Below are 17,617 nucleotides of genomic sequence, written 5' to 3'. Positions count from 1 at the left end.
TTAGCAGGCACAAACATCAGGGTTCCACGTTATGTGTACACAAACCATGCACAAGATCTCTGTTCTGAAACACCGAAAGTCTTTGCAGTGGAAATATTTGTACAACATTTTTATTTAAGCTAGTTGGCTTTATTAATCCACTCTGGAAAAGTGATGATTTTGTGCCCTTTGAGGGGGAGGGTGGTGGTGGTGCTGTTGCCCAAACATTTGTGTTCTACGTATAAATGAATTACTTGCAATTACATTTGCGTGTAATTAGCAAATGAATTTCAATATAGATAAGTGTGAGTTATTACAATTTGATAGGATTTGGTAAGAATAAGAAGGCAACATACTCCTTGGAAAATAAGAGTCTAAATGGGGCAGAGGAGCAGAGGGATCTGGGAGTACAGATACACAAATCACTAAAAGAAGCGACGCAGGTTAATAAGGCCTCAAAAAAAGGAAACCAAACACTGGGATTCATTTCCAGAGGAATAGAATTGAAAAGCAGAGAAGTTATGTTAAACTTGTATAGAACCTTGGATAGACCACACTTGCAGTACTGTGAACAGTTCTGGTCTCCGTATTATAAAAAAGGATATAGAGGCACTGGAGAAGGTGCAAAAAGATTTACTAGGTTGATACCAGAACTGAGAGGTTATAACTATCACGAAAGATTGAGCAGGCTGGGGCTCTTTTCTCTAGAAAAGAGAAGACTGAGGGGTGACCTGATAGAGGTCTTTAAGATTATGAAATGGTTTGAAAGGGTATACGTAGAGAAGAATGTTTCCACTTCCAGGGCAGACCAGAACAAGGGGCCACTAATAAATCAAATAGGGAATTCAGGAGAAACTTCTTTACCCAGAGAGTGGTTAGAATGTGGAACTCGCTACTACAAGGAGTAGTTGAGGTGACTACTAGAGTTGTATTTAAGGGGAAGTTAGATAAACACGTGAGGGAGAAAGGAATAGAAGGATATGCTGAAAGGGTTAGATGAAGTAGGGAGGGAGGAGGTTCATGTGGAGCTTAAATATCAATACGGACCTGTTGGGCCGAATGGCCTGTTTCTGTGCTGTACATTCTATGCAATTCTATTATATAGCACCTTTCACGATCTCAGGATGTCCCAAAGCACTTTACAGCCAATGAAGTGCTTTTGAAGTGTAGTCACTGTTGTAATGAAGGAAAGATGGTTATTTTCCATAACATTTTCAGGTGCTTAAAAACGTTCATTATGATTGGAAAATTTAGCTTTCCAGTCAGCTTCAGATGTGACTGCAAGCGAACCCTTTGATGTGCCTGGGGCTGACTGCTGTTTGTCATTGGCTGACATTCTAAGCAAAGATTACACCTGTGATTCTTGCCAATGCAAGATGACAGCTAAACTTAAAGCAGTAAAAAGATGGTGCTTGGCACTGACATTGTGGAAAATGACCAGTGTTTAAAATAAAATGAAGCATCAGCCACAGGAATATGCATTACATCAGCCTTCACCAATGCTGCACCTCTCCACAATGAAATGTGGCTGTTGATCCACAAACTGAGCAGCTGCTGCCATCAGCTGTTCTATCTGCACAAGCCTCAATGTGCTTAGGCACAGGATAACATTGGCAAATCCATAGGCAGTTAACCACTGGACAAATTTGTCCGTTAAACTTTATTATGTGAGTTTGAGGATTTCCTTGTACAGACTATGCCTTAAACTGCTAAAAAGTATCTATATTACCTAATAGCAATTGATTATATCTTAATAAAATTTACTGATTTTATTGTTGGAAGTAGTATATGTTAACTCCTGCTTTTGTATTATATATTTATATATTAAATGTCTTCCGTTTAGCATACATTTCCTGTAATTGTCATACTTACTTCCTGTAGCATATGACCCATCACACTTTGTTAATAACACCTTATTCTTATAAAACAGCATATTCTCCAACTCAACATGAGCAACACCACGAGAGATCTGTTAATAACATATTAAAAGCCTTGCATGCAGCATACTTCCTATAAGTGTAACACTTTCTAATCATTATTTTTTCCATCACACTTCTTCTGTCATACTTTTCACAATTTTTAGCTGGATTTCTTCTACTCTGGCTCATTCATCCCACCAAATTTAATTTATAAATTATATAATTTATCCAAACTTCTTGCAGTTGATTGGGTGATATAAATTTATGCCAACTTAACTTCATTTCTTTCAGCTGTTGAGTGACGTGCATACGTTTTTCACTGTGATATGCTGACAGTATTTTATTGGAATAGTAAAAGGCTCTTCTAATCAAACCATTCAAATAAATAATTTTCAAGTTGATTATTTTGCAATTTTTTCTAGGTGAAAAATTTCGAATGTCCAAAATAAGATTTTAAACAATATAAAACCACCCCAAAATTATATATTTCACAATAACAAAGTCACCCATAGAATTGCTCTTGTAATCCATTAATTGAAGCTTTCGTTTCAAGGCCTCAGTCTGCTTCAAAACAAGGACTGGATATTTTCCCTAGGCAGTTACAAGCCACTCCTGTGCAGGCTGAACATTTCCCAGCATGCAACAGTAGGAAGTAAAATGGTGTCTCCCTTATCCTGTGAGGATTTATGAGTTTCTTTGTTTTTCAAGATTTGAAAACACTCTGGAAATCTTTTTTTCAGGTAAGTTTTACATTTAAAATATTATAAACCACTTAATTTTTAACCTCAAAGAGAGCACCTGTAGTTTCTTTTGTTGATGTTTAGAAAACAAAAGAATGTGCATTTTTCTCAGTGAAAAAAGTCACCGAGTATTTCAATTTGTTTTACCAAGAGATTGAAACCTGTTTGGAAGATGAATTTGAAATATTGGGTTCCTCCTCATTGGCTGCTCTCCATATCAATCATGGTTATATCCCTGATCTCTTCATTTTGACTCCAAATTTGATTAATAATCTTTCTCTTTTGAGACAAATAAACATGTACGCACTATATGCAATTGCTGTCGTAAGCATCACTTCTTTGTAGCACAGTGAAAAAATTCAGAACATTGTGAGGTAACTGAATTTTTTTTTTGTACAAAAATCTAGACAAACATAAACCATGAATTCCAGGCTTTTTTTATGAGGTAAATAAAGCTTGTCTAAGGAGTATTCTAGAAATCTTCATGATTGACAGCAAGACTGACAATTAAGAATTACCAGAATTTAATGTTTGTAAGCCACACCTATCTTTCCAAATGATTGAAAATTACCAACAGCACAAAAAGGAAAACATTTTTAGGGCTTAAGGTAAACATAAAGGGCCCCAAATTCCCAGGCCTGGGAGGGATGCATGGCAGTATAATTGGGGTGGATAGGCCAGAATTTGGGGTGGGACCTGGTTCTACCAGGCCTCCACCCTTTATTTTAAGCTGCCAAATTCTGCCAGAAATGGGGGTGGCCACTTGTTATGCCTGCTTCCCCCGACCTACATGCACATCATCAGATGAATTTGGACTGGTGGAATGATATCATCCATCAAATGTCTTGCCAATTCTGCCTCCATTGCCCCCAATTCTAAGTACTGTGGTAAGATGCTGTGAAATTCCTGTTCCTGCTGAGGCAGATGGTCCAATAATGCCACAAATGGCACAGAGTCTGCCTGCCCGTCCCCCACAACAAACTGGGATTTCGTACAGGATCAGGGCACAGCAGAATGCGGCCAGAAGTCTGGCCCAATTATTTTTTAATGAAAAACTTTTAAAACTGAATAAGCAATTAACTTCTAAGCATTTTATGGGGTTATTTTTAATGGAAATTTATGTTCAGTAAAGATTGCAAACACACTAATAGTGTACCAAGTACTTTAAATAAACTTAAAGGCAGCAACTAGGAATGCAGTGGATGATTGCTACAGACTAGAGGAGGAAACTGACGGGTCAGATCACAGTAGAGAGGCTGCCTGGTGGCCCTAAAGGAGTCAAAGGCAAGCCAGGCCCTCTTTCCCCGTGAAGACTGCATGACCTTAGTGCACCCTCTTGAAACTGCTAGACCCTAGCACTTCGCTCAATATTGCTAGGCCCTGCTTCCCTGCAAATGTTCCTGAAGCCCAGGAATCCCCTTCACAATCCTCTTGGACTGCTGGACTCCTTACTCCTGTTGCTGAGTATAGCTGTCCCAGGGCTTCAAAACTCTGAACCACCAGAACCTAGGATCCCATCCCAGGCGCTGGACCAAGGCAGGGGGTCCAATGTTTTCCTATCATGGGACCTCCCTCCTAATTGCACTCAGACCCTAGCAACCCTGTTCCTTAGGAACATAGGAACAGGAGTAGGATAATTCATCCCATTGAGCCTACTCCACCATTCAATTAGATCATGGCTGATCTGTACCTGAACTCCATTTACCCGCCTTGGCTCCATATCCCTTGATACCCTTACCTAACAAAAATGTATCGATCTCAGCCTTGAAAGCTCCAGTTGTCTCAGCATCCCCAGCCTTTTGGGGGAGAGAATTCCAGATTTTTATTAGGCTTTATGTGGAAAAACTGCTTCCTGATTTCCCTCCTAAATGGCTTAGCTCTAATTTTAAGATTACGTCCCCTTGTTCTTGGTTCCCCTATTAGAGGAAATAGTTTCTCTGTATCTGCCCTATTGAATCCTTTTAACATTTTAAACACCTTGATCAGATCACCACTCAATCTTCTACACTCAAGGATTACAATAATTTAACCCTGTTAGCCCCAGTATCATTCTGTTGAATCTGCACTGCACCCCCTACAAGGCTAGCATATCTTTCCTGAGGAGTAGGACCTGACACTGAACACAGTATTTCAGATGGGATCTGACCAAGGCTCTATACAACTGAAGCGTAACATCCTCCCCTTTGTAATCCAGTTCTCTTGAGATAAAGCATTCCATTAGCCTCTTTGATTGCTTTTTGTACCTGTTTATTAACTTTAAATGATTTGTGTACTTGGTCTCCCAAATCTCTTTGCTCCTCTACTGTTCCTACTTTCTCACCATTTAGAAAATACTCCGATTTATCTTTCTTAGGTCCAAAGTGGATGACCTCACACTTAAACTGCATCTGCCGTAGTTTTGCCCACTCACTCACTCAATCTGTCTGTGTCCCTTTGCAACTTCCAGCTCCCATCTGCCCCTTCTAATTTAGTGTCATCTGTAAAATTGGATATACAACTCTCTCGCCATATGACTTTGATGAAGGGATAAAGGTTGAGGCCCCAGGGCAGATCCTGGGGAACACCACTGGAGTACCTGAGCAGAGAACCCTATACAATATATGCTCCTATCTAACTGCAGCTGTTAATTTGAACTGGTCTTCCAGATACAGGTTCTGAAAATCCAGGGGATGGGATCCTGACAGAATTGCTGGGATAGCACCTGCCGATGTCTCCCAGCAACTTACCTAGCCAGAGTTTGTGGGGTCAAAAGGGAGGGCACCTGACTTGCACAGGGCAGACGGGTGCAAGTGGTATCAGAAGTGCTAAAAACGCCTGACTAAAATAGTAGTGCAAGTATTATCACTGCTTGAACAATCACAACTGCCACTAAAAACCCAGCACAGAGCTTAAGCAAAAATACACATCTTGTGAGTTAGCTATAGGTGTTGTAGAGAAATAAGGTTTAAGGGTCGCAATATACTTTTTGTGATTGGCGATTAACCTGTTGATGTATAACATTTATATGGGAAATGCTGCGAAATGAAAAAAAAACACAAAATTGCAATGAAATTTGATTTTTTTTTTCACCAGCCAAGGAAGAATGCTACCTATGAAGGATATGTTTTCAACTCAAGAAATTAAGCTTGGGGAACTGATTGATTACTATGTTATAAAGTTGGAGAACTGTCTTTCAGAGACTTGTGATATTGGTGAGCTGAAGGAGTCACTTATTTATGAAGGAATTGTGTCTGTGGACAGATGTAGCTATGTGAGAGATGACAATCTTGACCTTAAGAAAGCTATAGATGTGGCAAAAGCAGGTGAAGTTAAACAGTCTCAAATGAAAAGTTCAGTAATGATGATAAAACTGCCCATGCAGTTGCGAAAAATGCAAGTCCCAAGAACAAAATGCCTGATAGGAAACCCAGCGAACTAATGCGTACAGTTCCGGTCACCATATTACAGGAAAGATGTGATTGCACTAGAGAGGGTACAGAGGAGATTTACGAGGACATTGCCAGGGCTGGAGAATTTTAGCTATGAGAAAAGATTGGATAGGCTGGGGGTGTTTTCTTTGGAACAAAAGAGGCTGAGGGGAGATTTAATTGAGGCGTATAAAATTATGAGGGGCCTAGATGGAGTGGATAGGAAGGATCTATTTCCATTAGCAGAGAGGTCAGTGACCAGAGGGCATAAATGTAAAGTGATTGGTAGAAGGATTAGAGGGGAGCTGAGGAGAATTTTTTTCACTTAGAGGGTGGTGGGGTTGGGGGGGGGGGGTCTGGAATTTGCTGCCTGAAAGAGTGGTAGAGACAGAAACCCTCAACTCATTTTAAAAAGTACTTGGATGAGCACTTGAAGTGCTGTAACCTGCAGGGCTACGGACCAAGTGCTGGAAAGTGGGATCAAGCTGGATAGCTGTATCTCGGCCGGCACGGACATGATGGGCCATAACTTTCTGTGATTCTATGATTGATCAGAGATAAACTGATTGGCATTTCTGCTGAAACATGCCAAAGATAAGAATCGGTGTCCAGCATTCAGGCAGATGTGAATGTAATAAGTGCATGTTAAGAATAGTTTTGCTACCAAGTGTGAGACAAAGAAACAGCTGTACCTTGTACAGCCAGGTGAACAAGATGGTGAGTACATATGAATTATTTTAAGTAGTGGAGGATGCAAAAACAATTATTCCAAACAAGTTGTTTGTAACAATGAGAGTCAATGAGAGTACAACAGAGTGAACCTCATCCCATGTTTGAACAAGATCCATCCTAAATTTCAAAGTTGAAAAAATAGTATCTTAATACCTGGTGTAACCCAGTGCAAAATCACAGGAAGAAGAGATCTAGGACACTGCAACACAGATGACTATCAGAGAAAGGACATGTTTTTCCCTGTCACACCTGGATAGGATTGAATCCCAGATTCTGTGGTTACAAGGTCACACAAACACACTGTCTCTCACTCAATTAAACTTTCCATAAATGGCAGCTTAAGCTTAACAAAACGTCCCTCGCCTGCTAATCATGGAATCATACAGCACAGAAGGAGGCCATTCAGCCCATCATGCCGGTGCTGGCTCTTTGAAAGTGCTATTAGTTCCTCTCCTCTGCTTTTTCTCCATGGCCCTGCAAATTTTTCCTTTAAAAGAAAATTGGATATATACTTGAAAAAGTTACTATTGAATCTGCTTCCAGGACTCTTCCATAGTTTTATATCAAACGTTCTGATTATCCTCTTGCAGCACTCAGGTGGTGTGTAGCCTGAGATGTAAAGTACATTATGCTTGGTCTTTTTTTTAAACCTTCTAAATCAAAGCAATTTATGTATGAAAATGTGATGGAGTTTAAAATACAACGAAGATTTCATGCTGGCAGATTTAAATGTTCACTGTCTAAATCTACTGTTTTTGAAAAGCACAACAAAGCATGAAATAGATGCAGAGGAGTTGATCAAGAGATGCAGAGCTGTCTGAATAGACATAAAATAGCCATTCAGCTATCACTGCTCCATACTTTGTGCAGCAATCTACAGTATAACATTAATTAGGGGAATATATAGTCTCAACATGGCATTGTAAAACTCTTAAAGCTACCAGCATTGACAAATTTCAGTTGAAACAATGAATTATAGATACTGAAGTTCTTGACTGGTGAGGGTTTGTTTTATTCTTTTGAGAGCAATAGCAGCATTATATAAAACACATCAAGCAGCTAGAATTGAGTGTCATTGAATTAGCTTAAATCCTAACAGGATACTTGCCATTGAGTTTATGTTGACCTCACACTTGTGTGTTAATGTTGTAACGGCAAAGAGAGATGAGGGTTTAGCATAGAGGGGTTTAAGCCAGCCGGGGCATAACAACAGCTTCGCGTCAGGATGACAGGAGAGTGATTGCCGATGTGAAACAGCCTTTTAACATTTCAGGCAAAGTCTATCAATTTTCCTGAGCACTGATCTACAAGAAAGCCGTGGATAACAATCGACAAGAGTAAGCAGCCGATGCCTTAAAGGTGTGATGTCGGAAAGGAAAGCGGCTGGCTCCCCTTGCTCATCACTATAACATTACCTGCCGAAATGTAAGAAAACGAGTGATACTATATGACCTCGAAATTAGTTCCGGCGAGCGCCCTGGTGTCATTGCGGGTTGCTTTGAGGTCCGGTCATATTTTTAAAAAAATCATCGAGGGACTCCTGGCGTCTGTCGTTCTGTCGGGTTCCTGAAGGTGAGATACACTGGGATGGGACCCAAACTCACTCTTAATTCGCCAGGATTCCAAGAAGCGCGTTTACAGTTAATAAAACAAACATACAAGTCATTCCGAAAACGTTGCAGAGCGAATTTCTGCACAAGGATAGAAAATGCAACTTAAGAGAATGTTCCAACTGGAGCGGGAGGGGGTCTGCAACCCTCTGCTCTCATCGTAACCTCGGTCGGCCTCTATGTAAATCCACAGTCAGTGTGCTGGATGGGATCTAGATATTAGTGGGATGAGTTAGTTGGACGCTGCAGAGGAAAGGCAACGCAGTAAGACCGCGCTGTGTTGTGTTCTCTTTCTTATTATTATTGTCACTTAATATCATTCTACGTGGTGATAAACTTGTTTTTTTCTGTTCAAAAGTACAAGAGGATATTAAGCACCGAAAAGGTTAACGTGACCGGAGCGTTGCTTTTGAAGAATTGCCTGGCTATGAATTAATCATTACCCACTTCCAGTCTATTGGCGAGTGCGCTCCCTGCCCTTTCTCACAATTGGCTGCAGCCCCTTTTACACATTTGGCTGACACCTGGGTCCTTCATTAGAACGAGATCTTCAAAGTGAAAGGCTTCTCGGGGCATAGCACCTCGAGGTTGGAAGAGGCATTGGCAGAGTGCTGTAGGCATGGAAACGAGTGAAGCCAGCCGATCACCGCTCGCACGTCAGGACTGAGGAATTAAAACCAATGCAGAGGGCTCGACAGATTGGTACACTGAGCAGGCTCCAAGTTCTAATGATGATGAGGACTCAAAGCTGGCACAACGCATGAAGGGAAAATAAAGTGTTGAGACCGAGGCTGTTAATTACTTCTGAAATCTATCAAAGTGCAACAGAGCAGAGTGATGGGATACTGAGCAGATCTTAAGCGGTCTAAACCATGGATTCTCCTGATAAACACCAGGTAGTTTCTGTGTCATTTGAGTCTGCAGCATGAGTCCGTGTGAGTACATATAGATATATATATATATATATAATGTGTGTGTGTGGCGGGGGAGGTAATATATGAGGGGATTCCTGACAGGGTACGAGCCCAGGCTTAATGCAGCACCATTTATTAAAGTTGATGAAATACAAAGGGATTTCTTTTTTCTAGATGGAGCTGGCAAGATATAAAATGAAGACTGTCAAACCGGTTTGTGGAAAAGTTGTGAAATCACTGGCGGTTGCCACCTTTTTTGAGAGCTGCCTGAACTTCGATTTTTGATCCTGTAGTCACCCATTCGAGCGCGTTTGACTGAATGTGGGGAAGCAGATTTCAGTTTTGCCTTGAGGAAGTTGCTGCTGTCGGAGTGACACACTGGGGAGTCATGGCCTTGGAGGGCGATCAAGAACCCAGAGGCTCCCGTGCCAATCCAGGGAACGTCGCGGCACAGGGGAAAGGCAGACCTCAAAGCATTAAGGAGATAACTCACACATTTGTGAAGCAGGCAAAGATTCACGGCATTAAATACATCTGTTCACAACACTATTCACTGCACCATCGAGTCGTTTGGTTTTTGGCATTTTGCACCACGTTGGGGTTCCTCATCTCTTGGTCCTCTAACCGATTCCTTTACCTGCTCTCATTTCCGTCCCACACCAAGTTTCACATGGAGTGGACCAAGGAGCTGAACTTCCCTGCTCTCACCATATGCAACAATAACCCCATCCGATTTTACCAGTTGACCAAAAGTGACCTGTACTACACGGGGCAATGGCTGGGGCTCCTCACGGAGAACCACACAGCCCGACCCCTGGTCATTGAGCTGATCAAAGAAGATAGGCAGCAATGGTTTCAAAAACTTTCAGATTTTCGCCTCTTTCTGCCGCCGCGGAGTTTTGAGGGGATCAGCCTGGATTTCATGGACCGCCTGGGCCATCAGTTGGACGACATGCTCCTTTCTTGCAAATACCGAGGGGACATGTGTGGGCCGCAGAATTTTACCTCAGTGAGTCTTGCCATTTCTACTTTTTTCTAAAAAAAACTTTCTTTGGAAATTTTATATTAATCTTGTTGACCTTACAAAACGTCTGTATTGAATTATGGGTGTGTGTATTTTTAAAAAAAATATTGTCTCCAGGTGAATTACAAAGCATTCACGTATCTCATTGAAATTTCATAAATGTTGACTTGCCACAATCCAGCTGTGGCTCGTGGTATTACACACCATGTGACCGTATTAAACGTCACAGAATAGTAAATACAAAACAATACTCGTGTTGCCTCTATATGTGTGCAGAGTTTGATAGCTATAAAACTATGTATTATAGGATGTACCCTGAAGGGGGAATCAGGACGTGATTTTTATCAATAATAATGTGTAGATATGTCAGAACTTACCTGTGTTCCAAGTAGATTACTCCAGGTAACTGGAAGTTGTTGGGAGGAATTTCCTGAACTAATGCATTCCACTTTGCTATGGTAAAGATAATTGCTAGGCCGTGCAATCAATCTACACAATGGCAAATAACCCCATTTGCTGGATTCCTGGGATCAAGGTGGATATAACACACTTATTAGTAACAAACCAAACAAATCACAACATTAACTTGACATGATTTCTTAGTAGCTTGGAGTGATCCTGGTCCTAGAAGAGGCATGGTGAAAAATGAAAAACAGCCCACTCTACAAACTGTTTCTACACTTCCATATTGGCCTGATAGGAAAGCCTAGGCTGCAGTAAATCTAATTATTGTGATGTCCTTGTTGTGCTATTAATGAATATGGATTTCAGAAAATCATATTTTTATGTAGACACAGCTTGTGGTGTCAGACACCATTGCAGTTCATTACAAACAATTGGTACAATAACATCCCGGTCACACCACTAGCATACCAATGCTCCATTAATACCATATGAAAATATACTTTGACACATCGAACTGTTAGACAAGGAGTAGGTGTATGATATAGATGACAAGTCAGGCTAGCAGCATGATGTCATTGTGAAGCTATAAATGTAGAAATGTTTTTATTTCCAACATAAAAATTATTAGTATGGAGATTGAACTGTGTAATATTATTGGACGAATGGTTAACACATTTGTATCCTGTCCCTCTACTATTTTTAAAAGACTTTGTGCCTCCATTAAAATAGCAGACTAAGGAACTTGGTACAAATGTGTAACTTTCCTATGATATAGTGCAGCTTAATTTCCATAAAGTCTATTACTGGCTGCTGCAGCCAGAACCCTGACTTATATTCACATCCAGTACATAATGATGGGATGGCAGTTTCCTCTTCTGTCAGTTTAAGATTGCTATGTAATATGAGTTTGGGCTGTTTAAGCATATCTTATCAGGACCACCGAGGAGGGGGGAAAAATTGACCACAGATATACCTGGTAGAGCAAATGGAAATACTCCACTGATGCAGTAGAGGGTGCTCTTCTGATTAAAGTGAGGACACATTGTTAAGACAATGCAAAGGGAAATGCATTACCTGTATTCCCATGTAGTAAAAGGAGTGATACTAAGAAATATTGGCAATAACAAAAGAACAATAAATACTGGAAATGAGTTTGTAGAACAGCATAAATAGTCACATTGGATTGATGCTGTCTAACACCATAAATGGTTACACTGGGTTGATGGTGAATAACAGCACAAATTATTACAGTGGGACTGGTGTTGTGTAACCGTATAAATGGTCACACACCGAACAGCATTCTGGAATTATGTAAATGATCATTCCGCTGCTCGCAGTGTTGTATAACCACACACATAGCCACATTGGAATTGGCAGTGTTGTGAGTTGTCACACTTGGACTGTAACAATATAGTTGGTCATATACAGATCAATGGACATTGCAAACCAGAAAATGGTCATTGAAACATAAGCAGCTCTTTGTGTAACAATGAGAATGAGTCACAGTTAGACTGGCATCTGTACAAAAATAACACTCAGTGGCATTCTGTAACAGCATAAAGTTTCATTTGGGGAAGCAACAGTTGTGTTATAGTAAAAATGGTCACACACAGATTACTGGCATTGTCTTAATGTAGAGTAGATGGTGTTAGTTGTCACACTCAGACAAGTACCTCTTATGTAATTGTGAACACAATATTTGATTTAACACCTATTATGTTACAAGTTAGACAATCAATTGTGAATGAGTGCTCATTATATAATAGTTTTCAAAGTCACATGCTGGCTAGCAGTTATTGTGCTGCTATATGCAAGGTCATGTATTTCATTACATAGTTTCAGCCAGAGCAACACTGGGAGTGGGGACTTTGGATAATGACAAGGGCAGGCTTGGCAGTGATGGTCTGCATAGCTTAATTGCTCATCAACACCCTTAATCCAGCCAAACAAATGAAAAAGGTCAACTTGTGCAAATTACTGCTTTAATTATCCAGAAACCATGTACTAGCATGAATTGGCACCGTTAAAAAGGAAAAGATGATGAGGAAAAAATACTAAAGTCAATTATAGATGGGCCATTGTGTAATAATGTAGGTGTTCAGACTTTTATTACCATTGTTCTGAAGCGGTATATAAAAAGTAGTGGTTTTGCCCCACTGAAGAGTTTTGACCATGTGTAAGTTCTGGTACAACCTACTCCGAATCCTTAGTTCAGCGTCCACTGTGGACAGTTCTATATCACAGCTCCAGTACACAAGCAATAGTCTGCAATGATACATTCTCGGTAAGAGTATAACATTATGGAATGTTGCAGTGTTCCCTGTTGCATTTTTACTCAACATTGAAACACACAGTTCAGAGCACAGAGCAAATCAATTGTGTTTTTTTAACATATGTATTTGTTCTTGCCAGCATCACCCACATACCAAGACCACATTTAAAGGCCATCCTTAGTTGTGCTGAAAAGATAATAGTGGGTCTTCTCCTCCAACTACTGCTGATGGTTCTCCCACAATAGTGTTAAGTAGGGTATTACAGGGTATTGACCAAGCAACAATGAAGGAATGGCAATATTATGTCCAACTCATGGATGGTGTGCCTTTTCTAAAATAACCGATAAGGAGACCCTGGGTTGCCCCCGTGTCATCAACCAAAAACCAAACAAAACTGCCCCCCCCCCCCTTTTTAAAGAGGCACAACTAATAAAGAAGTTAACCATAAAAAAGGAAACTTATAAACTGATATTGTTATTAGTGTCCATTACACACTCCAGTCCCTGCGGTGTCCACCGGTCGGGGAAGGCCTTAAGCGTACTGACGGATGCCCCTTCTGCAGTCACCCGGGCGCAGATGAGACTGTGGAAAAGAGGCAGGCACTCCCATGGGCCACGTCTGACCTGGACCTGTAGATGGCCACCTTGGCCAGGCCCAGGAGCAGACCCTCAAGTAGATTGTCCGACTTGCCCACTCCCCCTCCACACCGGGTGGCCAACGGTCAGGAGTGTGGGACTGAAGTGGAACCAGAAGTTGAAGAGCAGCCCCTTCAAATAGTGGAAGAGGGGCTGCAACCTCTTGCAGTGAACAAAAATATGGAACACGGTCTCGCCCAGGCCCCAAAAATTACAGATGGCCTGGGAGCTGGATAATGTGTGATTTGGAGGTGATGGTGTTCCCACCACATTACTGCTCTTGTGCTTCTCGTTCGTAGAGTGGCAGGAGAGGGAGATGCTGTCAAAGTAACCACAGTGAGTTGCTGCAGTGCATCCAGTAGATTGTATATACTGAAACCACATTATGGCGGAGGAGGTAGACATTGAGTCCAGTGGAAGAAGAACTGCTTTGTTCTGGATGGTGTTGAGCTTTTTGAATGCTGTTGCAGCTGCATTCATCCAGGTGAGCAGTGAGTATCCCATCATATTCCTAACTTGTAAATCATGGACATGCTTTGAGGGGTCAGGAGGTGAGCCACTCACCTTGGAAAACCCAGCCTCTGCTCTGCTGGTAGCCACTGTGTTGATATGGCTGGTCCAGTCAGCTTCTAGTCAGTGGTGATCTTGCGATGTTGGTGATGGTGGGGGCTCAGTGATAGTGGTGCTGCTGAAGGTTAAGGGCAAGTGGCTGAGCTTTGTCATGATTGAGATGATCATTACCTGGCACTTAGCTGGCACGAATGTTACTTGCCACTTGTCAGCCCAAGCTTGGATGTTATCCAGGTCCTGTTGTAGTCTGGCATCTGGCATAGCTTCTTCATTATTGGAGGATTTATGAATGGAGCTGAATACTGTGGAATCATCAGCAAACAGTCCCATTCCTAACAATATGATTGAGGGAAGGTCATTAATGAAGTAGCTGAAAAAGGCTGGGCCAAGGATGCTTTCTTGAGAAACTCCTGCAGTAGTGTTCTGGGATTGTGATCACTGGCCTCTGACAATCATCTTCCTTTGCATCAGGTATGACTCCAACCAGTGGAGGGTTTCCCCTTTGACCGCCATTGACTTCAGTTTTGATAGGGCTTCTTGGTGCCATACTCTGTTGAATGCTGCCTTGAAGTCAAGGGCAGCTACTCTCTCCTCTTTTTTGGTATTCAGCTCTTGTGTCCATGCCTGCATCATTGCTGCAATGAGGGCTGGAGCCAAGTGGTTCTGGTGGAATCCAAACTGAGTGTCAGTGAGCAGGTTATTGGCGAATAGGTGCCATGACTGTACTGGAACAGCTTGGTTAGGGAAGCTCTGGTGCACTTGGCCACAGTTGCTGCTGAATTTGCTATTCAAAGCATGTTTGTGTTGTAACATGGTGGCTGAATGCCCTGGAGCGAAATTGGGCAGTGCCACAGATTGATGGGGCACAGTATTGACAACCCCCCCCCCCCCCACCCCACCCCGGCCATCCCCAAATCCTGATCTCAGCAGCTTCACCAAGGGGAGATTCTGAGTGAGGCCAAGAACCTCTCCACAGGAAGGAACAGAGAAAAAATGAGAGGGTGCATTGTCACCAGCCCACAATTCTGTATCTCATTGAGCGGCATTTGTGAAGCCCCAGGAATAGGATGAAAAAATAATTAATAATGGGACAAAAACGTTAAATAAAGCTCCAAAAAAGTGTCTGTGTGCTTGAAGAATTATACTTGAAGTCTGCACTATTTTATTGACAGATAAATAGAGCAGGTAATCATTTGTGCCCATTACCATCATGTCATTGGAACAAAATGTTTCCAAAAGTAGTGTTCAGTCATTGGTTTTGCACTTCGTTCTTATATTTGAATTCTAGACAGGCTCCAAGTTCAAGAATAGTTCACAATATAAGTGAATGTGCTTTGGACTGAATCTTGATTAAGAATTCAGACCTTGTCGGCTTGAGAGAGTTTGGCCTTGAATTTCCTTGGACTTTCTGCCACGGTGTCACCGTAACATTATTGACGGTACAGCTGAAACATCATTTATAGGTTTAAGAGGGGGGGTCAGAATGTGTACGGAAACTCAAGATATATTAATGACCTGGACTTGGGTATACAGGGCATAGTTTCAAAGTTTGCAGATGACATGAAACTTGGAAATGTAGTAAACAATGAGGAGGATAGTGACAGACTGGTAAAATGGGCAGACACATGATGGATGAAATTTAATGCAGTGAAGTGATACATTTTGGTTGGGAGAATGAGGAGAGGCAATATAATCTAAATAGTACAATTTTAAAGGGAGTGCAGGAACAGAAAGACCCGGTTGGGGGGGGTGGTGGGTGTATGTACACAAATCTTTGAAGGTGGCAGGACAAGTTGTGAAGGCTGTTCAAGCCAAGGATCCCAAATGTTTTTTATTAATAGAGGCAGACAGTATAAAAGCAAGGAAGTTATGCTAAGCTTTTATAAAACATTGGTTAGACCTCAGTTTGAGTATTGTGTTCATTTCTGGGCTCCACACTTTAGGAAGGATGTCAATGCCTTCGAGAGGGTGCAGAAGAGGTTTACTAGAATGGTACCAGGGATGAGGGACTTCAGTTATATGGAGAGACTGGAGAAGCTGGGGTTGTTCTCCTTAGAGCAGAGCAGAGGAGATTTGATAGAGGTGTTCAAGATCGTGAATGGTCTTGAGGGAGTAAATAAGGAGAAACTTTCCAGTGGTAGAAGGGTCGGTAACCAGAGGACATGGATTTAAGGTAATCGGCAAAAGAGTCAGAGGCGACATGAGGAAACTTTTTTTACGCAGCGAGTTGTAATGATCTGGAATGCGCTGCTGAAAGGGTAGTGGAATCAGTTTCAAAAGGGAATTGGATAAATACTTGAAGGGAGCAATTTACGGGGCTGTGGGGAAAGAGCAGGGGCTTGGGACAAATTGGATAGCTCTCTCGAGGAGCCGGCACAGGCACGATGGGCCGCATGGCCTCCTTCAGTGCTGTATCATTCTGTGATTCTAATGTAAGAAATTCATGCGATTACTGAGCACATTAAAGCCTTGAGATGCAAGCCCACTCTAAGGGGTAGATTTTGACACTGTGCGATAGTGTAAAACAGGTGATGGCAAATCAGCAACCCGTTTTACATCTCTCCCCATTTTTATTTCAATTTTGTACTGATTTTGATTTTTGTCAATTTAAATGAAACCTTAAAAGTAACTGTAAACACCTGATTGTTCTGATGGATTATGCAAAAATGAGCTCAGGTTACACAATTTTTATGAATCTTGGTAATTTTCCCTTCCATTCACTGTGCAATATAGGGAAGCAGTCATAGAATCTAATACTTTGCCTCACACTGGTTTGAATTTGAACTCACTATGCTGCACTGACTCCAAAGTCATCTCAAAAGTCTAGTGAGCCTCTGTGGTTGCTTTCTTTCAGTGCCCTACCTGGGTTTCCTTTCCAACCTACTTTGCAAAGGCACTCCTTGAAAAATAAAACCTTGTTTGGATAAATCAACAGCTGTAGAACAATGTACAGCTGCTGAGTAATTTTGCAGCCATTATGTTCTGACACATTCCGTTACAGTGTGAGAGGCAGTTAAATTCATGTTGGAAATAAATGGATTTTTGCCATTGAAAGTTAATGTAAGCGAGCAATATCTTTTTGTTTAACTGTCCCTCCTACTGTGCATAATGTGTCAAGTATTTCTAGGCTGCATTTTTTTAAATTACTGAAGGAAATTGTTATGTTCTGGGAAGATTTGTCTACAAAAATCATGTTAAAATATGCACTGTACAGTGTTCATTTAAAAAAATAATTAAAGCATCTAATTCTGTTCAGTGTCCCAATTGATGTGAATAATCATAAATTCTCTCAGAATATCAGTAACCTCAATTGACTCGATTGCTGCAGATCTGTGAACTGTTTAATAAGCTGCAGGCAGAGAGTTGAGGTGGGAGATATCATTAGTGTAACAATACTTCACTCATCATT

The 17,617-nt window shown here is 41.4% G+C and overlaps 1 protein-coding gene across 2 annotated transcripts in view; it reads left to right on the top strand.

Annotated features, from left to right (window-relative positions):
- LOC137299966 (acid-sensing ion channel 2-like) overlaps positions 1–17,617 on the top strand; it is an 848,183-nt gene that overhangs the window by 542,424 nt on the left and 288,142 nt on the right. The window contains exons 1-2 of one of the 2 annotated variants that reach the window (XM_067969003.1): positions 8,911–9,322; positions 9,476–10,310. The exons of the other annotated variant lie outside the window; for it this stretch is intronic. Coding sequence (XP_067825104.1) covers positions 9,621–10,310 — 690 coding nt within the window. The 5' untranslated portion in view covers positions 8,911–9,322; positions 9,476–9,620. Of the gene's footprint in view, positions 1–8,910; positions 9,323–9,475; positions 10,311–17,617 lie in introns of those variants that run through there. 2 annotated transcript variants of the gene reach the window in all.

Source organism: Heptranchias perlo, chromosome 30 (assembly GCF_035084215.1).
Source record: "Heptranchias perlo isolate sHepPer1 chromosome 30, sHepPer1.hap1, whole genome shotgun sequence".
Classification (NCBI taxonomy): domain Eukaryota; kingdom Metazoa; phylum Chordata; class Chondrichthyes; order Hexanchiformes; family Hexanchidae; genus Heptranchias; species Heptranchias perlo.
Note: the sequence above shows the minus strand (reverse complement) of the source record. Positions and strands in the feature narration are given on the sequence as shown.